The sequence below is a fragment of the Bos indicus x Bos taurus genome, chromosome 8 (genome assembly GCF_003369695.1).
Source record: "Bos indicus x Bos taurus breed Angus x Brahman F1 hybrid chromosome 8, Bos_hybrid_MaternalHap_v2.0, whole genome shotgun sequence".
Taxonomy (NCBI): Eukaryota; Metazoa; Chordata; class Mammalia; order Artiodactyla; family Bovidae; genus Bos; species Bos indicus x Bos taurus.
Window position 1 is genome coordinate 100,079,533 of NC_040083.1, and position 26,662 is coordinate 100,106,194.

Below are 26,662 nucleotides of genomic sequence, written 5' to 3' on the forward strand. Positions count from 1 at the left end.
AGTGAACAACTTGTATATGGGGAAAGCTATTATTCTAGAACCTACGTCCACTGAGAATGGCCACAAACACAGACAGTCTTGAGGCCAAAAGTACACTAAGTTGTTTCAGTCATTTCCAACTATTTGCAACCTCATGGACTGTAGCCCTCCTGGCTCCTCTGTCCACGGGATTCTCCAGGCAAGAATACTAGAGTGGGTTGCCACTTCCTTCCCCAGGGGATCTTTCTGACTCAGGGATTGAACTTGTATCTCTTAAGTCTCTTGTGTTGGCAGGTGGGTTCTTTACCACTAGAGCCACCCTGGGAATCTTAAAAAGTGGATTCATCCAAATTGAAAGTAGTTTCAGCAGACCCCAAAATACAGAGAACCAGTGGTTACCAGTAGGGGGATGGGCAATAGAGGGGTGGTGGAGTGAGAGGCACAAACTACTGGATGTGAATTACGCTACAAGGATGTATTGTACAACATGGGGAATACAGCCAGTATTTTGCAATAACTAAATGGAAAGTAACTTTAACAATTGTATGAAAATTAAAAACTATTAAAAAAAAAAAGGATGCAACTTCAGAGAACATCAAGACAGGGGAAATGAGGTTAATTTCTTTTGCTATGATCACATTTTTCAGAAAAAAACAGGATCTTTTATTACAGAATCTGGAAACTCCATCAGAGTAGTACACATTTTAGATACTAGTTTACAGTAATAAAAGTTATGCCTTTCAAAACCCTGTTGCAATATGGTAACCAAAATCCTTTCCTTGAAGACTCTATCCCATCCAGTTTCTGACTCACATTAGGGCAGAAGGCCCCCATCCTCCAAGACAGAAGGCTGGTAGGACTGGAAACAAGTCCTCTAAGATACAGCTAATAACACTCATAATTTCATAATCCCAGCTAGTGCAACAGCCATTCTGTCTTCCCACTCAACATATCACTTTTCCCAGAGAAAAGGACAAACAAAAAAAGTCCCAGGTAGTGAACTTCTGCCATGTGCCAAATATTACATTGGTGAAATTGAAATATTTCATTTAATCCTCTTGACAAAACTATATGGCACATGTTATAATAGCTCCATTTTAAAAGCAGAGAAAACTGAAGGTCACAGATGTTAGATAAATTGCCTAAAATAATAGCAATAATGGACAGTCATTGACAGCTTAGTATTATAAGCCCTCAGTAAGTTTTCTAGTCGCTTTCTATGTATTAATCCATGTATTCCTTGGAACAAACCCTATGAAGTAGATAGTCTTCTTCTATCCTATTTCATCAATAAGAAATCTAAGGAGTACAAAAGCTAAATAATTTGGTCAAAGCCACTCAGTTACTAGTTGACTGACTGGGACTTTTTTTTGCTATATCCACAGGTAGCCTGAGATGCTGCTCCAAACTCTTCTGTTGGAACTACAGTAGGGCTGACCCATTTATTTTGTGTGTATATTAGTCACTCAGTTGTGTCCAACTCTTTGTGATCCCATGGACTATATAGCCCCTCAGGCTCCTCTATCCATGGAATTCTCCAGGCAAGAATACTGGAGTGGGTAGCCATTCCCTTCTCCCAGGGATCTTCCTGACCCAGGGATTGAACTGGGTGTCCTACATTGCAACAGAGTCTTTACCATCTGAGCCACCAGGGAAGTTTATCACTAATTGTGAGGAAATCTTGTGTTGCCATGATTTACCCATCAAACTGAATCTTTTACATGGATATCTGAAAGATCAAGCCTAATTTGCTCCATGGCTTTGGTCTGAGGCTATATCCTCGATCCCCTACTTCAAATCTACACTTTCTCTTCTGGATCACAGTAACATACATGCCCATACTACACCTGGAAGTTCATCATCTGACTTAAGTCATTCAACTAAACATCACTATAAACAGTGTGCAAGGAACTTAATGAATGGATTTACTGATGCTATCCTCTGTTGCTCTCACTGCTCTTCAGTTTATCCATAAGCATATCATATGCTATGCTATGCTAAGTCCCTTCAGTCATGTCCGACTCTGTGTGACCCCATAGACGGCAGCCTACCAGGCTCCCCTGTCCCTGGGATTCTCCAGGCAAGAACACTGGAGTGGGTTGCCATTTCCTTCTCCAATGCATGAAAGTGAAAAGTGAAAGTGAAGTCGCTCAGTCATCAGGTCAATAAATACGTGTTAAGTATTTATTATCCCTCTAATCTTCACGAATATTTCTGGAAACATTCTGGTGAGATTCACGAAGGCTGTCTCTCAATGTTTACTTCATCCTTCCAGATAACTGTAGATGAAATCTAAGTCAAGGTTCCTGACTCCGTGTGTGGCCTTAAAACACACCTCCATTCATTCCCCTGATTCTAATGGTCCTGGGTGGAAGCATACGGATATTTTAGTGAAAATATATCACAGCTGTTAAAAAACAAAACAATACTCCTGTTGCAAGGTCAGAGTGTCATCTCTATGTATGAAGTTCAACACATCTCATAATACACAAGGGGTGCGTGGCTAGCACGCTCAGCAAAGACCCCATAGGTCTTGGTATTGCCTTCCCTGCGGGGTGGGTTTCAAGCAGTAAGCAAGAAGGAAACCCCATATAAAGGCACTGTGGTATGCCATTAAGCTTCCATTACCTTCATGCAATGCCCGGCGAGCTAAAGCCTCAAATTCTTCAAAACTGTGGAGCAGATAGCAATGTTCCTCCTTTGGGATGGAAGCCATGTCATTCAGCTCTCGAATGTTTCCTTGCCATATGCCAAATGTAAATATTTCCACTCCAAAATCTCGCAGTGATGCCGCAATGGGTCTTGGGTCTCCCCCGTTGGAATATCCATCCGTAATGAGAAATATAACTTTTGTTGAGTTTTCTCTAGAATGACGAAGAATTTGCTGTAACAAAACAGAGAAAGTTAGTATGAGTCTGTACTGTGTGTCCTACTCTGCGCCTCCCTTACTAGGCAACGGAGTGCTTGTGTCCAGCATTAACATTCTACAAGCGTGAGGAATGGAGCTCTGATCAGTGAGGGTAAAACAAACAGGCACAGATAAGCGCCTATGACAGTCTTCTCACAGAACCATAATAAAACTCAAAAGCATTTTGTAACATCATCAGTGTCCTCATCATCACTATGATTATTGCCATGCGTGCTAAGTTGCTTCAGTCATGTCCGACTCTGCTTGACCCCATGGACTGTAGCCCACCAGGCTGCTCGGGCCATGGGGATTCTCTTGTCAAGAATACTGGAGTGGACTATCATGCCCTCCTTCAAGGGATCTTCCCAACCCAGGGATCGAACCCAGGTCTCCTTCATTGAGGGGAGATTCTTTACTGTTTGAGCCACTGTAGAAGTCCATAAAAATTACTTAGCATAGAGCTTGCTAATAAAGAGCAACAAATGTTTACGGAATGAATTTGTATTATCAATTATTGTTAAGCTATTTTTAAATTGATTTTCAGGCTCAAAATTTGGACCAAATCTGAGTCCTATATATCTACTTCCTAGCATATCTAGCTAGCTACCCACTTACCTACCTAGCTGAACCACCTCATGCTCAAACAGTAAAAGCTGAACCAGAAGAAAATTTAGCAGAATACGTCTTTTCCAGAGTTAACCATGGCTCACTTGCTTCCTCTATTTGTTTTTCCACTGTTCTTCCAAAATTGGAGAATTGCTTCAACACTTCGTCTTTTTTGGACCACCCAGTATCAGCACAAAAATCAGCTGTTTTTTCGGTGGTGTCCTATCTTCATGAGAAAATACTACCGCTTCACTCAATTTGTTAGTTGGGCTTTAATGTTTTAGGATAAGTGAGTTATGCTTTATAGTGTTACATGCTATTCCTTCTCATACATAAAAAGAAAAAAACCAAGCCTTTTTAAAAAGGTGTATATTTTATTGCCATTGATATTTTGTAATATCATACTGTAGAGGCACAGAAGATTCAATGGTTGGCCTGGTTTATAATTAAACTCGCTGATATTGCTGTTCATTAGAAATGGGTCAGAAAGGTAAAGAAGCACCAGGGGACATTTTCTGGCAAGTCCTTAGAAAGAATTCCATGTTTTTAGGCAGTGATTCAAGAAGAGCAACATTGGAACCTAGGGTTCTGTTAATGTTAAAAGAAGATATTATGATCTTAAAAATAACTTTGCCTCAATTCATTTTAGGGGACAGACTCAACTATAAGCTCTAGATTCTCAGATTTTAAGATTCATGTCTATAGACAACATATTTCATTGGTACATAATCAAGAAGGATTTATTCTAATTCAGTAATTGCTGCCAACTTGTTTTAGAGTCTATGAGCAAAAGATAACGCTGTTAAATCTGAATTTATAAACAAACTAAAAATTACTCTGGAAAACATCTGGAAAGCCAGCATTTTGAGAAAAGGTATTCAAACACTTCACTCCACTCCTTCGCCAAAACCAAGTGAAGTATAAACAACAAAGTCCTAATGTACAGCACAGGGAACTATACTCAATATCCTACGATAAACCACAATGGAAAAGAACATGAAAAAAAGAATGTATACATGTGTACAACTGAGTCACTTGGCTGTACAGCAGAGATTGGCACAACACTGTAAATCAACTATACTTCAATTAAAAAAACAGTGAAATAAAGAAAAACAAAGAGTGCCGAGGGGCCACACTGAAGACAGGAACTGAGGACAGGTGTGTGTTGCAGGGAAACGTGAGATACTAATGGAGACATTTACCAAGGACACACACCAAGGGGCTCAATTGACAGTCTCAAAAGTCTTAGTGCCCCCCCCCCATTTAGCTTCAAATTTATTGGCATAAACTAATCATAATAAGATCTGTTTACTGTCGACATCAAAATGCTTGGCTCTTAAAGCTTAAAAATCTACCCTCTTGATGAGTGACAGAAGATGTGAATGAATACTCGGTACATGAGAGCTAATTCCTGACTCCAGACAAGGAAAGAACCTCTGAATGACTCTCCTCAAAATGAACAGAAGTAACTAATGTTGGTGAGAACGGGGTGAAAAGGGAACACATGTACACTGCTGCTGAGAATGTAAATTGGTGCAACCACTGTGAAAGACAGTATGGAGGCTGTGCAAAAATCTGAAAATAGAACTGCCATATGTCCCAGCAACGCTACTCCTGGGTCTATAGCTGAAGAAAGCAAAAAAAAAAAAAAAAATGAAAGATACATGCACCTCAAAGTTCATAGCGGCATTATTCACAAATGCCAAGATCAGGAAGCAATCTAAGTGTCTGTAAACAGATGAATGGATAAAAAGAAGTGGTATATATACACAATGCAATATTCAGTTCAGTTCAGTTCAGTCACTCTGTTGTGTCCGACTCTTTGCAACCCCATGAATCACAGCATGCCAGGCCTCCCTGTCCATCACCAACTCCTGGAGTTCACTCAAACTCATGTCCATCGAGTCGGTGATGCCATCCAGCCATCTCATCCTCTGTCATCCCCTTCTCCTCCTGCCCCCAATCCCTCCCAGCATCAGAGTCTTTTCCAATGAGTCAACTCTTCCCATGAGGTGGCCAAAGTACTGGAGTTTCAGCTTTAGCATCATTCCTTCCAAAGAAATCCCAGGGCTGATCTCCTTCAGAATGGACTGGTTGGATCTCCTTGCAGTCCAAGGGACTCTCAAGAGTCTTCTCCAACACCACAGTTCAAAAGCATCAATTCTTCGGCACTCAGCCTTCTTCACAGTCCAACTCTCACATCCATACATGACCACAGGAAAAACCATAGCCTTGACTAGATGGACCTTTGTTGGCAAAGTAATGTCTCTGCTTTTGAATATGCTATCTAGGTTGGTCATAACTTTCCTTCCAAGGAGTAAGCGTCTTTTAATTTCATGGCTGCAATATTACATATCCATAAAAAAGAAAGAAAATTTGACATCTTCCGCAAGATAGATTTGGAGGGCACTAGGCTAAGTGAAATAAGTCAGACAAGAAAGACAAATACTATATGGTATTATGTGGAACCTAAAATGTACAACAAACTAGTGAATATAACAAAAAAGAAGCAGACGTACAGATATGGAGGACGAACTAGTGGTTACCAGTGGGGAGACAAAGGGAGGGGCAAGATAAGGCTAGGGGAGTGGGAAGTGCAGACTACTGGGTGTAAGGTAGGCTACAAGGATGTATTGTACAACACAGGGGACAAAACCAATATTTTATAATAACTGGAACTGGAATGCAACCTTTAAAGTTGTATAACAAGTAAAAAATAATAAAGAAAAAAAAAAAAACTCCAAGGAGAGAAAGAGAGTTCGAGAACAAGAGATTTTAGATATTGCTGTGAGGTTCTCTGCTCTACACCAATCTCTCCATATCTCCCAACTCAGTCACAGAAGGAGTATGACTGACATCCCTTTATGGGGATGGGTATAGGGATGTATGAGTTCTCATTCCATGTGCTTATTTAGGATAGTGCTAAGTCCCACAGAAGTGCCACTGGTCACAGTGATATGAGGCAACAGAACATAACTATGTGGGATGATCAAGGGAAGAGGACCTGATGAGTCTTGTATATTCCTGGAGAGACTTAGGAGAGAGAATCAGTGCAATGTGAAGACTTCTGGAGCAGTCCTGCAATATTTAGGATGTGTTGGAGAAGACTCTTAAGAGTCCCTTGGACTGCAAGGAGATCCAACCAGTCCATCCTAAAGGAAATCAGTCCTGAATATTCATTGGAAGAACTGATGCTGAAGCTGAAACTCCAATACTTTGGCCACCTGATACGAAGAACTGACTTATTTGAAAAGACCCTGATGCTGGGAAGGATTGAAGGCGGGAGGAGAAGGGGATGACAGAGGATGAGATGGTTGGATGGCATCACCAACTCATGACATGAGTCTGAGTGAACTCCGGGAGTTGGTGATGGACAGGGAGGCCTGGCATGCTGCAGTCCATGGGGTCGCAAAGAGCCGGACACGACTGAACGACTGAATTGAACTGAACTAAGTGGCTGACAGCATGGACCATGGAAGCCACGCCTCTCTCAAACTGCCTGAGAGGAGAAATCCTGGAAGAAATCCTGGAAGCCATAACATATGACTGCACCAAAGTGACAAAGATGACAAACCCATATGCAGACGACCAACAATGATCATTGTGACCACTGATGAGAGAACTGAGACAATTCCAGAGGATGGTCGTGCAGAGAATGTCAGGACTGAGGGGTGGACAACTCCTCCCACGCTGCCGCTTAGCAGAAGCTCTAAAGCTTAGATTCAACTAGAGAGTGAAAGGGAAGAGGAAAACCTTCCTGAGTGTGGCTCAGTTTCCAACAGTGAAGTCCTTGAGACATGTCTTATTTGAGTTTGCTTGAAGTTTTCTGTCATCGGATGAAGTCTCAAAATAGAAATGACAGTTGGTATTAGAAAAAAAAAATACTTGAAAAAGATCTTAATTGGTGGATAGGAAAATATTTTCTTTTTTAATAAACACAGTTTCTCTTCCTGATGTAACCTTGTGATATCTTAGAAAATCGGTAGGAAAAACTCTTTTAGAACTCTACCATCCACACCTTATTTAGAGGAAGACACAAAGACTAGCGACGAAGGGCAGGGGGGGGAGAGAAGGAGGTCACTTGATTCAACCTCCTTGCAGCCCAGCTCAAATGTATTCAGAGGTGACAAAGGCAAGGACAACTTCAGACAAAAGCCTAGTCTTGTCCCCAAATGAAACTTCCTTGAAGGCAGGCATTTTTGTCTATTTTTCAATTCCTTAATTCCCAATGTCTAGCACAGTGCTTGGCAAATAGTACACACTCAGTGAATCAGATCAGATCAGATCAGTCGCTCAGTCGTGTCCGACTCTTTGCGACCCCATGAATCATAGCAGGCCAGGCCTCCCTGTCCATCACCAACTCCCGGAGTTCAAACTCACGTCCATCGAGTCAGTGATGCCATCCGGCCATCTCATCCTCTGTCGTCCCCTTCTCCTCCTGCCCCCAATCCCTCCCAGCATCAGAGTCTTTTCCAATGAGTCAGCTCTTCTCATGAGGTGGCCAAAGTACTGGAGTTTCAGCTTTAGCATCACTCCTTCCAAAGAAATCCCAGGCTGATCTCCTTCAGAATGGACTGGTTGGATCTCCTTGCAGTCCAAGGGACTCTCAAGAGTCTTCTCCAACACCACAGTTCAAAAGCATCAATTCAGCACTCAGCCTTCTTCACAGTCCAACTCTCACATCCATACATGACCACTGGAAAAACCATAGTCTTGACTAGACAGACCTTTGTTGGCAAAGTAATGTCTTTGCTTTTGAATATGCTATCTAGGTTAGTCATAACTTTCCTTCCAAGGAGTAAATGTCTTTTAATTTCATGGCTGCAGTCACCATCTGTAGTGATTTTGGAGCCCCAAAAAATAAAGTCTGACACTGTTTCCACTGTTTCCCCATCTATTTCCCATGAAGTGATGGGACCAGATGCCATGATCTTCGTTTTCTGAATGTTGAGCTTTAAGCCAACTTTTCACTCTCTACTTTCACTTTCATCAAGAGGCTTTTTAGTTCCTCTTCACTTTCTGCCATAAGGGTGGTGTCAGCTGCATATCTGAGGTTATTGATATTTCTCCTGGCAATCTTGATTCCAGCTTGTGTTTCTTCCAGTCCAGCATTTCTCATGATGTACTCTGCATATAAGTTAAATAAGCAGGGTGACAATATACAGCCTTGACGAACTCCTTTTCCTATTTGGAACCAGTCTGTTGTTCCATGTCCAGTTCTAACTGTTGCTTCCTGACCTGCATACAAATTTCTCAAGAGGAAGATCAGGTGTTCTGGTATTCCCATCTCTTTCAGAATTTTCCACAGTTTATTGTGATCCACACAGTCAAAGGCTTTGGCATAGTCAATAAAGCAGAAATAGATGCTTTTCTGGAACTCTCTTGCTTTTCGATGATCCAGCGAATGTTGGCAATTTGATCTCCGGTTCCTCTGCCTTTTCTAAAACCAGCTTGAACATCAGCAAGTTCACGGTTCACATATTGTTGAAGCCTGGCTTGGAGAATTTTGAGCATTACTTTACTAGCATGTGAGATGAGTGCAATTCTGTGTCAGTTTGAGCATTCTTTGGCATTGTCTTTGTTTGGGATTGGAATGAAAACTGACCTTTTCCAGTCCTGTGGCCACTGCTGAGTTTTCCAAATTTGCTGGCATATTGAGTGCAGCACTTTCACAGCACCATCTTTCAGGATTTGGAATAGCTCAACTCAGTGAACAGTCAATAAACAGCAGCCCATAGTACAGCCAGCGCTCAGTCCAAAATCCTTGGTGTCAACTTACCTGTTGTCTCTTCTTGTATACTGCTTTAGAAAGCTTCCCCTCCCTAAAATATTCTCATATTCTTTTCTCTAATACTTCTGTTTTTCTTTAAAAAATTATTAAATCCATACACTTTTCTTTGATGTGAAGTAGATACTCCCTTTATTTTTATCCAACTTCATAAGCCATTTTCCTCAAATCATTTACTGACTGACCTGTTATTTTCCTGGCTAGAGCCTCTTTTATTCTGTTTTACTTATTTCTTTGCCTACTCTTGGTCAATACCACATAGTTTTGGTTACCACACCTTCATAGTATTTTTTTCATATCTGGTGAGGGAAGTCTAACATCCTTTTATTTCCGCTTTTAAAAAGCTTGCAGTTAACCTTGAAAATTCTCTTCTCCAATACAGCTTGAGAGTCAGTTTATCAAATTCTTCCAAGACACAGAGGCCAAAAAGCAAACAGACAGAATCAAGGGCCGGCCCCACGAGAAATGACCATCCTTAGAACCCTGACCATTTATCACTGAGAGGAACCAAGAATTCTTGAACAAATGATTAATTCAGGTCAAGAAATATACAACATGAGCTTGGAATATTCTGTCATGACAGAAAGCAAAGAAGCACTTAAATGCTATGAAGACACAACAAAGTGAATCAGAAGCCAGTCTGAAGAAAGTTCCTTCTATCCTTCTGGCCAAAGAAGTGTATCAGTAAAAATAATAACTGGAGTTGAATTTAAATATATCAAGTATGATACATATATATGTGTGTGTATGTGTGTGTGTGTGTGTGTGTGTGTGTACTTACGATGGCAACCCACTCCAGTGTTCTTGCCTGGAGAATCCCAGGGACGGGGGAGCCTGGTGGGCTGCCGTCTATGGGGTCGCACAGAGTCGGACACAACTGAAGCGACTTAGCAGCAGCAGCAGCAGCACACAACTCAAGCAAAAAGTCCTCTCAGTATAAATAATAACTGAAATAAACTGAAACACACACACATTTTTTAGTTCAGTGTCACCTCTTGGGAAAAATCCAATTATCTGTTTTGGATGGCATAAAGTGAGACATTATTTTGTGTCTTTAAAGTTATACATATGTTTCAAAGGGTAACCCCTAGCTCTAGTTCGTCAAAATGTGGGCAAGTTGTGTTTACACCACCCTTGCCCTTTACTTAAAGTGATAAAGTCTGTCTGAGTTGTTCCACATGGAAATCATAACGTAACCTCTATGGACATCCCCTAAAAGCTTTTGCTCATCTTCTCTCTCCCTTCTATAAGGCTGTGACAATGAATGGTAAACAAGACACTGAAAAAGTGACAATTGTGATGGCGAGGAGAAGAGGAAACAATGTAAACTTTTTTTTTTCGTTTGATATTCTTGACAGTGCCTGGCACAGAGTATACGCTCATAAATATTTATTCAATGAATGAATGAATGAATGAATAAGTGAAGCAGATAAATTCGAGGATTTGCTGGAGAGAGTTCATGAGTAGGTTGGTCTTAATTGAGCAGTGGGAATATACAGCATGTGTGTGTGTATGTGTGTATGCTGTATGTTGTATAGGTTTGCACAAAAAAGATAAAGCTTTCTTTGTGTGCTGTTATCATCCTTCTGACACAAATACCATCTTGCAATATTAATCTTAACTCCTGTCAATAACATTCCTTAATATCCAGGTTAGGATTTGCAGAGACTTCTGGCTGTACTACTTATTATGTATAAAACTCTTTAAGCTGTGATTCTATTTTTCTTTTCTTGCACAGAACTGCTGTTACGGGAACCATTATATCTGTTGGCAAGACAATATATTAAGCTTAAAATAGTAAGAAGAATAGCAGGCCTAGAAGTCCAAGCAAAGAATTACACAAGATCTGGGTTTGGAATGTACTTTAACGATCGAGGTGGGGGAGTGGATGATTTACTGAAAATAATTTACCCCTCCCCCAATCTCTGGGCTTCATCATACTTGAATAAGAACATAATTCAATAAAAACATTTTTTCGTCCCACAGATTTAAGAAGTAAATAGATCTGTGGTAATGTTGGTGGAATGTGGTAGAGGACCAACTCTTGATTCTCCTCTTCGTGTTCCTGAAATAGTTTACATCATCTGCAATCCTTTGAAAAGCATTTAAGAAATGGAATTTTTTGTCCAGAATATTGAATGAGGCAAACCCTTTGTGGCCAACAAGAAACTCAATGTGAACTTTGTATAGCGAAAGGTTATCACCATCTGTATTGTATCAAGCTCTGATTAGTTTGTATAAATATCTGGCAGGGAAGTAAGCTTCCCTTGTCCAGTAAGAGTCATTAGAATGATAAAAATGCAGGGTTGTGTAACCTTGTTCTAACACCCGAGATCCATCACCATTACACAAGATTGCAATCCCCTCTCCCCACACCCTCCAAGTTAGACCACAAGAGAACTGCTTTGAAAAATGATCTTGAAAGAAAAAGAGAGGTTACAACAATGCTGACGTGGGTACAATATTTGCCCTTGGGCTCCATTAATTAAACCACATGTAGATATAACACCAACCTCAGCACAACCTGAGTTGCAATTACTCCCTGTGGCCAACCTTGACTGAAGACAGCAACTGGAGAAACTTATAAGTCATCTTTTAAGAAAAATTTGATTCTGTGAATCGATACCTATTATGATTCTATCGAAGCCACCTTCCTCCAGGGAGCAGAAAATTAGTAAAGTATGCCAGTATTTCAACTTGTTTTCCACGTATGTTTTTTTCCATGTTAGGAAACATTAAGTACAAACAAGACACCCTAGGGATTGTAAATTGGTACAGCCACTATGGAAAACAGCGGAGAGGTTCCTCAAAAAAATAAATTTGAGTTGCCATGTGATTCAGGAATCCTACTGGGCACCTCCCCAGACAAAACTGTAATTCAAAAAGATATGTGCACGCCTATGGTGATGGACAGGGAGGCCTGGTGTGCTGCGATTCATGGGGTTGCAAAGAGTCAGACATGACTGAGCGACTGATCTGATCTGATCTGATTTTCATAGCAGCATTATTCACCACAGCCAAAACATGGAAACATCCTATATGTTCATCAGACGAATGGATAAGGAAGATGTGGTCTGTACACACACACACACACACACACACACACACACACACTGGAATACTACTCAGCCATAAAAGAACAAAGTAATGTCATTTGCAGCAATATGAATGGATTTGGAGACTACCATTCTAAGTGAGGTAAGTCAGAAAGATAAAGACAAATACCATATGATATCACTTTATCTGTAGAATCTAAAATATGACACAAGTGAACCTATCTGTGAAACAAAAACAGACTCAGAGACATAGATAACAAGCTGTGGATGCCAAGGGGTTGGGGGTGAGGGAGAGATGGATTGGGAGTTGGGGTTAGCAGATGCAAACCAGAAATATATATAGAATGGATGAACAACAAAGTCCTGCTAGAGAGCATAGAGAATTACATTCAATCTCCTGTGATAAACCAAAATGAAAAAGAATTTTTAAAAGAATACACACACGTATACATACATTTGTATAACTGAATCCCTTTGCTGTACGGAAGAAATTAACACATCATTGTAAATCAACTATACTTCAATTTTTAAAAAATACCATAAGCTATTTATACTACTTTCCTCATCCTTCAAATTGTAAAATTTCACCAAGGTTCATCTGTTATTTAGCTAACATTTTTAATTTGAATACTCAAATATTCTTCAGTTCAAGGAACATTTATTGCTTTACATTGGTGAATAGTATATCTGGGGAAAAAAGTTATTCATCTTTTGGTTCATCATTTTTCTGGACACATTCTATTCTTTTATTTTTATCTCATCCTACTTCCTTCTGAATTTGGTGGAAATGTCTCAAGCTTTTCTTTCACATCATTGGTTTTGCAGTGTTGCTTCTCTTCTACTTCCAATTAAAAATGAATCCTGGATCAACAGATATCATACTAAGTGAAGTAAGGAGATAAAGACAAATATCATGACATGATTTATATGTGGAATCTAAAAACATGATGCAAATGAACTTGTTTACAAAATAGACATCGATTTACAAATATAGAAAATAAACTTATGGCTACCAAAGGGGAGGGGGGGATAAATTAGGAGTTTGGGATTGAAATACGCACACTACTGTATATAAAATAAACAGGACCTACTGTATAGCACAGGGAACTATATTCAATAACTTGTAATAACCTATAGTGGGAAGTAATCTGAAAAATCAGATATATATAATGGAATCACTTTCCTGTACACCAGAAACTAATACAACATTGTAAATTAATTATATTTCAATTAAAAAAACTTCTTAAAAATCACCTAAAAACTGGCCCTTTAAAAAAAGAATCCTAGCATTGCATTTATTTTTCTTGTTACAATATTTCTTTGTTTCATACAGTTTTCTCTTGATTCCTTTGAGCTTCTCAGGCAGTTTTGCTTTCTTTTCTCCCCTTTGTTTATCTCATTTCTCATCACCATTTCAGTGTTTTATTTACATATGGTAAGTACATATAACAAATGCTTTCGAGGATTTAGTTCTGTTTTTCATAGTGAATTCCTGAACTTTATCTGTATGTTATACTCTATTTTTATTTTACTTACCAAAAAAATTCAAAGAAACCAGATAGAAGTTTTTTGTCCTTTTCCTCATCCATGAGTGAAGAGGTATAGCCAGTCAAAGTGTTTGCAGCAAATGATCAAGTGGGTAAAATTAGTGTTGGAATACATGGCTATAACATTTGCTATTATTGTTATTATTATTGATAAAACAAATTGAAGTGATTAGTGAAGAAAGAAAGAAGAAAGTGTCAGTCGCTCAGTCGTGTCTGACTCTTTGTGACACCATGGACTGTAGTCCACCAGGCTCCTCTGTCCATGGGATTTCCCAGGCAAGAATACTGGAGTGGGTTGCCATTGAGGGTTAAAAATAAACCACACACTGTGCCTAGAAACAGAGGGTCTAGATCAGCACTGTCCAATAGAACTTTCTGTGATAGCTGACATGCTATCTTTGCTGTTCAACAAAGTAGCCTCCAGGCACATGTGGCTACTGAACACTTGAAATCAAGCAACTGCAACTAAGGAACCAGATTCATAATTTTATGAATCATATGAATTTAATGATTCATATATTTAATTTTAATTAGTATAAATTTAAATAGCTACATCTAGCTAGTGTCCACAATTCTGGACCATGTAAGTCAAGCCTAGATACAGACTCATCCCTGGAGGGAAAAACACAGAAAGTCTAAGTAGGCCCATAAACATATTCTGTCAACTCAAGACCTGCAAAATCAATTTGAAGATTCAGATGAATACAAAATTTAATACTGAAATAAGAAGAAAGTAAAAAAAAAAGAGAGGAAAGTAACATGATGGAACAGCACTTGTATCTGTAGGACTTAGAAAGGCTTAACATCCTGAAAACAGGAACTCAAAGTCATAGAAAGGGAGCAGGCTAAGAGGAAAACAGAAATATGCAGGAGAAGAAGGATCTGAAAAGAAAAGAAAGCCAGGAAAGCAAAAAGGCAATGAAAGACAGAAATCCACCTTGGTGGCAGTGAGACAAATGTCAAAAACCCAAACTAATAAAGTTTAGTACAAATTTTAGAGTAAAAACCTGCTGATTAGCCTCACCTAAGAACACAGATGCTCAATTCCAAATAAACACTTCCAAACTGAATACAGATAATATTCAAAACAGAGAAAGACAAATACCATGTGATATCACTTATATATAGAATCTAAAATATAACACAAGTTATCTATGAAACGGAAATAGACTCACAGACAGAGAAAACAAACTTATGGTTACCAGAGGGGAAAGGGGGGGCTGGAAATAAATGAGGAGTTTGGGGCTAGCAGATACAAACTACTATATATAAAATAGATAAACAACAAGGTCCTACTGTATAGCACAGGGGAATATATTTAATATCTTGCAATCACCTATAATGGAAAAGAATCTGAAAAAGAATAAAGAAACAAAATATATGGATAATTGACTCTGACTGTGTGGATCACAACAACTTGTGGAAAATTCTTAAAGAGATGGGAGTACCAGACCATCTTACCTGTCTCCTGAGAAACCTGTATGTGGGTCAAGAAGCAACACTTAGAACCTTATACAGAACCACTGACTGGTTCAAAACTGGTAAAGGAGTATGACAAGGCTGTATACTTTCATCCTGTTTATTTAACTTATATAGAGAGTACATCATGTGAAATGCCAGGCTGAATGAATCACAAGCTGGAATCAAGATTGCTGAGAGAAATATCAATAACCTCAGATACACAGATGATACCACTTTAATGTCAGAAAGTGAAGAGGAACTAAAGAGCCTCTTGATGAAGGTGAAACAGGAGAGTAAAAAAACTGGCATAAAACTCAACATTCAAAAAATGAAGTTCATGGCATCCTACCCATCACTTCATGGCAAATAGGTGTGAAAAAAGTGGAAACAGTGACAGATATATTTTCTTGGGTTCCAAAATCACTGCGGACGGTGACTGCAGCCATGAAATTAAAAGACACTTGCTCCTTGGAAGAAAAGCTATAACAAACCTAGACAGCATATTAAAAAGCAAAGATATCACTTTACCAACAAAGGTCTGTATAGTCAAAGCTATGGTTTTTCCAGTTGTCACATACGGGTGAGAGAGTTGGACCATAAAGAAGACTAAATGCTGAAGCATTGATCCTTTTGAATTGCGGTGCTGGAGAAGACTCTTGAGAGTCCCTTGGACTGCAAGGGGATCAAACCAGTCAATCCTTAAGGAAATCAATCCTGAATATTCATTGGAAGGACTGATGCTGAAGCTGAAACCCCAATACCTTCATCACATGATGCGAAGAACTGACTCATTGGAAAAGACCCTGATGTTGGGAAAGATTGAAGGCGGGAGAAGGGGACAACAGAGGATGAGATGGTTGGATGGCATCACCAACTCAATGGATGAATCTGAGCAAACTCCGGGAGATGGTGATGGACAGGGAGGCTTGGAGTACTGCAGTCCATGTGGTCATAAAGAGTCGGACGTGACTTAGTGACCGAACAGCAACAACAACATAACTGAATCACTTTGCTGTATATCTGAAACACTGTAAATTAAATATAATTCAATAAAAATAAAGTTAATCTATATAAAAAATAAGATTCAAAAGATCTTTGTCCTTTATTCGACAAGGCTCATTTCTCAAATGCAAAAGTAGACTAAAATTAAGTCTTTTGCTATTATACAACACAATAATTGTGCCAATTAAAAGAAAATAATAATCTAAGGCACTAAAAAGGCATTCAATAAAATTTTCTGCTTTTTTTATGAATAAAAATTAGAAATAAAAAGATAACTCAGTAATATGATAGAGTATTGATCTCAAAGAAACACTGTAAGTCATGCTCAGCTGTGAAAACCCAGCATATTTCCCAATTAAGGAGCAAATCAGTAATTCTAATCGTTTTCACTCTTATTTAAAATCTTTTTGAAATTTCTAGCCAGAGCAATATGACAAAACCATAATTAGCATTGCATTTCTTAAAGTTTCTGCTCTGTATCAAAAAATCAAAATTAGAAAGCCAGGGAAAAACTAGACAATATATTCATCAAATCAAGCTTATCAAATAGAGCATTAAGGCCTTTAAAATATGAGAAAACTTCTCTATATCTCTAAACAAAAAGATTTTGAAAAATAACTGAAACAAAAGGTTTTTTTTTAAACAAAATAAAGACCCAAAATAATGAATTATATGTCAGAAAGTGTGAAAAACATTTAACTTTACTAACAACCAAAATAAAGTTCAATCATAGAAACACTATTTTTTCACTTCTCTAATGGTCAAAGATTTTTTTTTTTTTAAATCTATATAGTTTTATTAAGACAAAAAACTGACAGTGTTGATATGAAGTTTACATTTAAACAACTTTTCACAAAAACCTAACACACGCCTAAAAATTACAATGGAGTTCTAGATGCAGATCAAGATGATGTCAACAACTGATGGATCTCATGACTCAAGACAGCGTTTTGGATTTTAGTTAGTTCTTAGGATTAAAAAATTTGTTTTGTTTTAAAGTGAACCACTACCCCAGTATGAATATTTATCTTCTCCTGAGACCAGGGCTTTTGAAATCATTCAACTCTTGAACTTGTGCTGTCAGTGACTGAACCCTGCCACCAATGGTTTCAAAGTTCAAAAACAGAGGCTCCAAGAGTTTTCCACCCTATGAGCACCGGCCCTTGTCTTTCCCTACTCACTTACCTCCTATACCACTCTCTGCCCTTCCCTAAATACTTCACCAGTGGCTTGGATGGAGAAGCTGATATTTGTAACTTCACAATAGGAAAAGAAAGGGTCTTCTTGTCAGTTTCATGAGTAGCACCTCTAAGACAGAATGATCTGCCTGTGTATACACTCCAATAAGACTTATCCTCCTCAACCAGTTTCCATCCCCCAAATGGCAGCTTTGGTAGCTTCTTATTCCTTTGTTGGGAACAGCATTAAGCTCAGGCAGGGAATACCTTGGCTTCTAAGTTTCAGGCATTCACAGCTTTTAAACAGTCTCTCACAGTCCTCATTTAGGTTGCCAATGGCATTTTTTGAAAGGATACAATATTCTGGACACAGAACCCAATCATCATTAGTTGTTCTTTCCTTTGTTTCACCGTTTCCCCAAATTTTAACAAAAATGATCCTAACCCATCTCCCTTCTTTCCCACCCCACCCCACCCACCCCAAATAATACACCAGTAATAGCCAAAAACTACACACATGCTACGCTGTAAAAATGCAGAGTTAACACTATCGGGAAGAAGGCTGTGTGGGTTGTGGAGATGCTCTTTGAAGATCTACAGTACCTCTTGCTCTCCCACATCCCATTCTGCGTTTTGTCCTTCATAGAAGGCCCTTTGCTTTTTTTTAAAGCAAAGTTCAGAACGGGTTGCCTTGAAACACTGACCCTCCTTCCCCTCCACCGGGATGGGTGTGCAAACTGTACAGCATGGAACGGCTTTGAAGCCCTTGGGCTGCTGTAGGGCACAGAAACTATACTGGCTCTTCAAAGGACATCTTCTCAAGCCACCTTTATGGTGTCAAGACAAGGAGAACTCCTTCTTTCCCCACTTGAAACCCACAGTCAGATGTGACAGGGGCTGGTATTCAAGAAAGTTAATTCTTATCATCTTTTTTGTCATCATCCTCTGAGGGGTAAGAATGCCACGTCAGCCTTTCCTCATAGAAGGATATGACAACCTGCGGGCACTTGACATTGGCTTCCTTGGCAGGGACCAGATCAGCCTCATCAGAGTTCTTCCATTTCATTAGGAACATGAGTTCTCCACTGGAGTCCGTAGCTCCAATAATCCTCTCTGGTTCCAAACCCCGGGCAAAGCCTCGTGGCTTTTCTGACTCTTCTTTCTTCTTCTTTGGTTTGCTCTCCTCCCCCTTATCTTCCGAATCAGAATCAGCTTTGCGTTTGCCTCCCTCTGATTTATCTGTCTCGTGTGCTGTTTTCTGTGACTGCAGAAACTCAGCAATGAGGTCAGGGCAATCCAGGTTCTCTTCTGGTTCCCATGTGTTATCCTCATCTGAGAACCCCTTCCACTTTAGGAGATACTCCACTTTGCCCTTTACCACTCGACGGTCTAGAACTTTTTCCACCACATATTCTTCTTCCTCTTCTTCTAGCACCTCCTCCACTTTCTTCTTGTTTTGTTTTTTCCCCATAGTGCCCGCCAGCTTTCTGGTATAAAGGATGACGCTGCTCGGGTCTTGCAGTCGTCAACCCTCCCTACGTTGGTTCAAGCGCCCAGGCTGTCCCGTCCGTCCTCTCCCCAATTTACTATGTTTCCTCTCCAGCCCAATCCCCCAGCCGTCCACCCAACCCACGTAGCATTGTCTTGGTCTACTCAGGCCGAAGGGCGACGCGCAAATGCCTGGTCAAAGATTTTTTAAGTTAAAAGTTGTAAAATATGTGGGAAACAGTACTTCTATTGAGAATGCCACCTGAACTGGTAATATTTGGGAGTACAGCGTGACAAAGTGACCATAGCTGCAAAAATGTCATGTGATTTGAACTACAACTATACATCTAAGAATATCTTAAGGAAATAACCATGGAAACTCATAAAAAGTGATCAACATGATGAATATCTGAGAATAACTTGAAAAACAGAAAATACAAACAACATGAAATTTCAACCAAAGATTACTGGTTTATAAATTACAGGGCAATCATGACATATCCTTATACAAATATTGCTGAATAATATTAAATGAAAAAGTAGCTAACCAAAAATAATGGTTTTATTACATTAGTGTGCATGTGTGTGTAAAGGTAATGCATGTATGTACACATATGTATGAGAATGACTAACAGCATGTACATCAAAATGTTAACTCTCTCTTGGTAGTATATTTACGGGGTTTCACTCACCTCTATTTATTACTTTTGTATCATTTCCAAAATTTATCTTTCTTTTTTCTCTATTCTTCCCCTAGGAAATGTCATGTGAACTCAGAATTTTGAGTCTCACCTATAGACTAAATGACTCCTAAATCTATTCAAATAAACTCATACTCCTAATGTGAAGCTCGAGTGGCCCAGTGGACACCTCTGCCTGAAGATGGCATATGTCCCTCAAACTCAATATATCCTCTCATGAACAAATAATGGTTCCCTCCTCTTGTATTTTATAAATCTGCAACCTTGGAGCAATCTGTGATGCCTTCTTTGTGATCACTTATTGTAACCCATCCAGACCTATTTATCTCTGTATCATCTACCTGCCTCATGATCCTAGAGTTCCCGGCTTGGTGTAGGTACCAGATATTGGTTTTTTTTGGATCCATTGTCTGACCTGCCATCCAACTTCTTGGTCTGAAATACTGAACTAATCATGTTTAAAAATTCCAAGATTTTTCCCTCCATCTACAAAATAAAGTCAAAATTTCTTTACAAATCTTTTTATCACCTAGTCTTAAATAACATTCCCAGTCACATTCCATACCTCATCCCTTTTACTTCCCCAACCTACCTCTTACACCATACTCTTGCTACATCATTCTATTAAGAAGTTTTAAGCCATATCATGCTTTCCTTCTGTTTGTTCTATCTGGAAATAAACAACTCTTTCTTATCTCCCACTATGAATATCTCCACTTGTACCAGCTCTTTGGAAGCCAGATCAAAGTTCATCTCCTCAGTGAAACTTTCACAAAAATTAAACCCACCTCAGTGTCCTCCACTACCTTCCATTACACCAACCCCATCATAATTACAGTTTACACATTTGTGGTTCAGTTGCTCAGTCATGTCCGGCACTTTGTGACCCCGTGGACTGCACCATGCCAGGCTTCCTTGTCCTTCACCATCTCCTGGAGCTTGCTCAAACTCATGTCTACTGAGTCAGTGATGCTATCCAACTGTCTTGTACTGTCATCCCCTTCTTCTCCTGCCTTCAATCCTTCCCAGCATCAGGGTCTTTTCTAATGAGTCACATACATCTGGCCATACCCCAAGCTAGCAAGATACTCTACTGCAAGGCTGACTCATATTTTTACTCTACTGAAGATCAAAAAATAACTATGAAATAAGTGGATGAAACAATAAACAAGCAGATGTCTTAATTTTCACTAGCTATATGTCCAACATGCAAAATAAGCTAATAAATTACAGGCCAAAATTTTTGGTACAGTAATTTTGCTATGCAATTGTGAAATGAAAAAATCTTACGAATGTTGCAGTTTAAACTTAATCCACCAAACCTGTATGGAGCCTCTACTATAAACCAAGCACTGTGCTACAGATTTTTAATCATTCTATTTGATGATACAACAGAACCACTCACTAAAAACAAACAAGCCAAAAATAAAGCAATGACAAAAGCACTAGTCGAAAGATTATTCTGCAGTAACTGAGCTTTGCTATTCATACTGTAATATAAAATCAATTATATATAGTAAGTCTTATTTACTCAGGCTTTCTAGACTGAAAAAAAAATGTTGGCTTGAGTAAGATTTAGGCTATTTTTTATAAGTCTAGCCAAATCAGCGGAGAAGGCAATGGCCACCCACTCCAGTACTCTTGCCTGGAAAATCCCATGAACGGAGGAGCCTGGTAGGCTGCAGTCCATGGGGTCGCTAAGAGTCAGACACAACTGAGCGACTTCACTTTCACTTTTGACTTTCATGCACTGGAGAAGGAAACGGCAAACCCACTCCAGTGTTCTTGCCTAGTGAATCCCAGGGACGGGGGAGCCTGGTGGGCTGCCGTCTATAGGGTCACACAGAGTTGGACTGAAGCGACTTAGCAGCAGCAGCAGCAGCCAAATCAGAAATGACCCCGAGGGTCAAAGAAGAACTTAATCTCAGATTTATGGTCACAGAGTTTTTCCACCCACATACATGCTTTAGTTATCAAACACAGACAGAAAACATTCTAAAGTGGACCCACTGGGACAGTATATCAAATTGAGAAATGGTGTGCACGGGAGTTGATGAGTAGTAGACTTAATCCAGACTGTAAAAAAAATCAACAGAAGAAACACACAAAAGATCAAACAATCTTTCAGTAATGCCAAATTCCACCATCCGTTCTAAAAACATGCCGGGAATAAAGAAAATGTGGATAGCAAAAAGTGTACTTATCAGAATCCAAATGACAGCAAAAGAGGGCTAAATGACATGTCACTCAAACTGCTAATTTACTACAAAATAATAAGATAAAAATTCAAATTTATGATTAACATTGTTATCAATCAACTTATAAAGTGATTTCAGCTGACATGTTAAATGTCCATACAGTATAACTGAGTAGCTGTTAGCCCATAAAGTCAGAGATATTAGGAGTCTATTCTTTTGCTCACATCAAGTGGTCAGAGCAGAAAGCAACCTCGAATGATACCTGGGTATCAGTTTAGGGTTTTACAAATGACTGAGGCAAAGAATACAAGGGTACTGACTTAATATAACAGAAAGAATAAACCAATGGGCAAAAACATGCTTGAAGCGTTCTCATTAAATTTAATAACAAGGCTAGACCGTCTCATTACTTCTATGTGGAAAGTCTAATATAATGAGGCAAGAAATGGAAATGTATAATTAACAAATTTTATATTTTTTTCAGATGAAACAGAATTAAATTGTGAGGAAATATTGAGAAACGTTGAGAAAGAGGCATGCAAGGGATGACTGTTTTAACTGCAAAGTTCTGAAATGACAACTTACTGGTGATACTTAAAAATTCAGTTGTGATAAAATAGGAAGGCAATTTTTGGAGAATTTTACTGTATGGGGAAATTTTCAATTTGCAGCTTTAAAAATAAAACTTAAAAAACATTCTTTCACTACATAATTATATACGTTCTCATACACATATAAAAAAAGAGTAAAAGACAAAAACTATAATAGCTATATTTTTCTGTTTCACCTAAAACTATTAATTGATCTATTATTTACATAATAAGGAAAAGATACAAAAATTATTTGTAGAGAAGCACTTGCAAATGGAAGTCAGTAAAATTTCTCAATGGTTACCCTTGAATTAAAGGTATATGGACTATTTCAAGATAAAAATCGATGAAGGGTGTTTTAACCACGCCTGGTAGTCAATAAAGATTTGATATCCACTGAGTTAGCCTGAGAAAAGCAGGGGGGTTATTAGAAGTATATAAAAATCTTTCTCCAAACCTAAGAGCCAGGAGAGGAAATGGGCTTTAAGAAGAACTGGAACCAGGAATGATCAAGCCACAGGGACCGAGGTGGCCGCTCCCTCCACCCTTCCATCTCTTTCTTGCTGGGGCCATGCTGTATCATGTTTCAGCTTCTGTCACCCTGACAGGATTCCTCTGGTTCTCCCTGCATAGTCTTACCTCTGTTTCCTACCTACTGGGAAAAAAGTTCTACTCTCTCAGAGTTCTTTGTGCCTGAGTCCAAGTTCCCAGGAGAAAGACTACAAATGATACATCCGAAACGCTGGCTTGCCACCCACAATCCATCCAGAATGGGACAATCTCCGCAGGGGGACAAAGGATTGAGGAGGAATATGGGTGTGAGTCTCAGGGGAAAATGGATGTTGACATGGACTACAGAAGAAATGAGCTACCAGGGAAAGGAAGAATTCAATGCTGTGCCTAGACCTGTCCAGCAGAAAAACTGCTTTGGAAATTTATCAGGTCAAACTGTCCTTCCAAAAAATCACCAAATGCTAGGAAACATGGTGTAGAGAATTCAAGTGTAAACATGTAACTGAGAAAGTAGAAACACATTATTTATGATTCAAAGCTGTCAGGAAAGATGTCTTTTTACCAGGTATTTCAATAGTAACTATGAAGGAAAGCTTAGCAGGAGCTTGTACAAGTGTGCATACTAAGTCACTTTAGTTGTGTCCAACTCTTTGCAACTCTATGGGCTGTAGCTTGCCAGGCTCCTTTGTCCATGGGATTCCCCAGGCAAGAAAACTGGAGTGGGTTGCCATACCTTCCTCCAGGGGATCTTCCTAACCCCGGGATTGAACCTGTGTCTCTTGCGTCTCCTGCATTGGCAGGCAGCTCCTTCACCACTAGAGCCACCTGGGAAGCCCTTAGCAGGAGTTTGCTGCTACTGCTGCTAAGTCGCTTCAGTCGTGTCCGACTCTGTGCGACCCCACAGACGGCAGCCCATCAGGCTCCCCCGTCCCTGGGATTCTCCAGGCAAGAACACTGGAGTGGGTTGCCATTTCCTTCTCCAATGCATGAAAGTGAAAAGTGAAAGTGAAGTCGCTCAGTCGTGTCTGACTCTTAGCGACCCCATGGACTGCAGCCCACCAGGCTCCTCCGTCCATGGGATTTTCCAGGCAAGAGTACTGGAGTGGGGTGCCATTGCCTTTAGAATATACTAAACACACAGAGAATCTAACCATTCTATTGTAAATATCTGGGGTTTCATGAACAACCCAACTTTTCAAAAAGCCAGACATATTTTACATCAACTGCAGTGACGCATGGGAGATTCAAAGACGGTGGAGGTTGAGAGGAGATTCTCAGTTCATGAACTTACTGTGTACTGTATTTGGTTAAATCAGCCTAAATTTATCAAAAAACACATTTAATTGTAACATTTATTAGCATTCTAAATAAATGATATTTGGAAGTTTATTTTTTCTTTTTTTAAAAAATATTTTTGTTTTGCTCTGTATTTCAACTTGTATGAAGATCTACATTAATTGCCATTACAGGTTTTTTTTTTGTGTGCAAATCTCTTTATTTTTTTCTCATTGGAATAAAACTGCTTTATAATGTTGTATAGTTTCTGCTGTACAACCAAGTGAATCACTTGTATGTATATATTTATCCCCTCCCTCTTCAGCCTCCCTCCCAGCTCCCCCATCCCATCTCTCTAGGTCATCACAGACCATTGAGCTGAGCTCCCTGTGCTATACAGCAGCTTCCCACTTGTTATCATATAAGTGTTTCATATTTTTAACAAAACTGTAATTAGACCCTAAATGGTTTACAGCTGAGTTTGCATAGAAGATTTATCATATGTATATATTTAAGTGATTAATCAAAGACTGTAGTCATATTTACATCCATCATCATTCAAAAGTGTTGACTTTTAAAATTACTATAGTATAGTCTCTAGCGAATTAAACAACTCATATAAATACATGCTTAGAACACTGACAATGTTCCTTAAATATGCACTGAATATATAAATGAATCCAGTTCATTACCTAAGGTACTTGAAGAAAGATTTGTCCAAGCATTGACGATCATGGAGCCGATTGCTAAAGTGAGGTTTTCTTATCTGAAGAAACTACTAAAATAGTCTTAAGGCTGATTGTTTTTCTTTTGTGAGCTGGAATGGCATATTAAAAAAAAAAAAAAAAAAGGAGGGAACGCAATTATGCAGAGGAACACTGAGTATCCCAGATCAGGATAAATTAATTTAGTTGGAAGACCACGTTTTATACTGAGGCTTGGCAAATAAATTTACAGACTTAAGTTTACACAGGATGACATTTTGAGACACGGTGTAGAAGTATCTAGGGCTAAAAAATGGACCAGCAGAGATCAGCCTTTCAGTAGGAACTGTCCTTTTCCCAAAGGCAAAGGTCCCAATGCCTGTCCTGTTTCTGGGTCTCAGTTTTCCACTTCTCAGCTCTCTGATGGTATAAACTAGAGGAGGGTGCTAGGCAGGGGCTGAAGGAGATTGGGTAGGGCTGCACATGCGTGTGTCCTAAGTCGCTTCAGTCGTGTCCTACTCTTTGTGACCCTATGGACACATTGTAGCCCACCTGGCTCCTCTGTCCAGGGAATTCTCCAGGCAAGAATACTGGAGTGAATTGCCATGCCCTCCTCCTGAGGATCTTCCCAACCCAGGGATCGAACCTTCGTCTCTTCCATCTCCAGCATTGGTTTCTCTACCACTAGCACCATCTGGGAAGCCTGTAGGCTTGTACAGCATCCATGAACTCTGAGGACTGTATCACTCGCAGCTGGTGAGTGGCTCTCCTTAAAATGTGGACTATTCAGTGCTTGTTACTTTAAACCATGGGTCCCAGTGCCAAATCTGAGACCACAGAGAAAGTCCTACATCACATCCTGTTGCCGATGAATACTTAAAATGTAGACTTTTTACTACTCATTAGATACAAACAGCCTAAACTTTGGTATCTTTATTGCTAGAAACTTCCAACAATAACTGCCTGGAATCATCACTTTGGGAGCAACATTTAAAAGCCAAGCATGCATATTTTAAAGGGAATTGTGACTAAGAAGAGAGAAATCTTGGCTAGAAAAAGTACTGAGAAAAACAAATAAAAATTGCCAAATTTCTTTCAAAGTCAATGACAGATTCATCTGGAAAGGTAAAACCTACAAAACAGAATCAAGACGAGGCTGTATTTGCAGACATGACTCGATTGGTATAGGTCAAAATGAGTGAGCCAAGTTGAAAGAGATGCCATTATCAAAACAGTCTATCAAATAACACAGCTGAATGTGGCTGAACACCCTTTACCAACAATAGCAAGCAAACAGGCTGCCTGTTTCTGCATAGGACAAAATCACGATAAAAAAAAATGAACTTTGAGAGCTAGGGAAGAATGGATTATGGAAACTGGGTCCTTTGAGGCATTTATTTACATGTGGTGATATTAATGGATTGTGTGTGTTAGTCGTTCAGTCATGTCCGACTCTCCACGACCCCAAGGACTGTAGTCCACCAGGCTCCTCCATCCATGGAATTCTCTAGGCAAGAATACTGGAGTGGGTTGCCATTTCCTTCTCCGAGGAAATTAACAGATTAGAGAACATCTTTCAGCACTGAGAATGTCTTTTTTTTTTAATGAAGGAGAAGGAAAGAGTGGCTTTATTTCTTTGCCAGGCAAAGGGGGAGCACAGTGGGCTAG

The 26,662-nt window shown here is 39.4% G+C and overlaps 2 protein-coding genes across 2 annotated transcripts in view; both read right to left on the minus strand.

The window, feature by feature from the left end:
* The window catches only part of SVEP1 (sushi, von Willebrand factor type A, EGF and pentraxin domain containing 1), a 211,963-nt gene that overhangs the window by 171,061 nt on the left and 14,240 nt on the right, over window positions 1–26,662 (minus strand). Inside the window, exon 2 of the mRNA XM_027550488.1 lies at window positions 2,608–2,863. Coding sequence (XP_027406289.1) covers window positions 2,608–2,863 — 256 coding nt within the window. The remainder of the gene's footprint in view (window positions 1–2,607; window positions 2,864–26,662) is intronic.
* On the minus strand, window positions 17,320–19,164 carry LOC113897648 (chromobox protein homolog 1). Its single transcript, XM_027550489.1, has one exon. The coding sequence runs from the start codon at window positions 18,994–18,996 to the stop codon at window positions 18,439–18,441; it is 558 nt and encodes a 185-aa protein (XP_027406290.1). The 5' UTR covers window positions 18,997–19,164; the 3' UTR covers window positions 17,320–18,438.

What these genes read in the sequence shown, in the direction of transcription:
- LOC113897648 (XM_027550489.1), bottom strand. Translation starts at nt 18,996, where the DNA reads ATGGGGAAAAAACAAAACAAGAAGAAAGTGGAGGAGGTGCTAGAAGAA.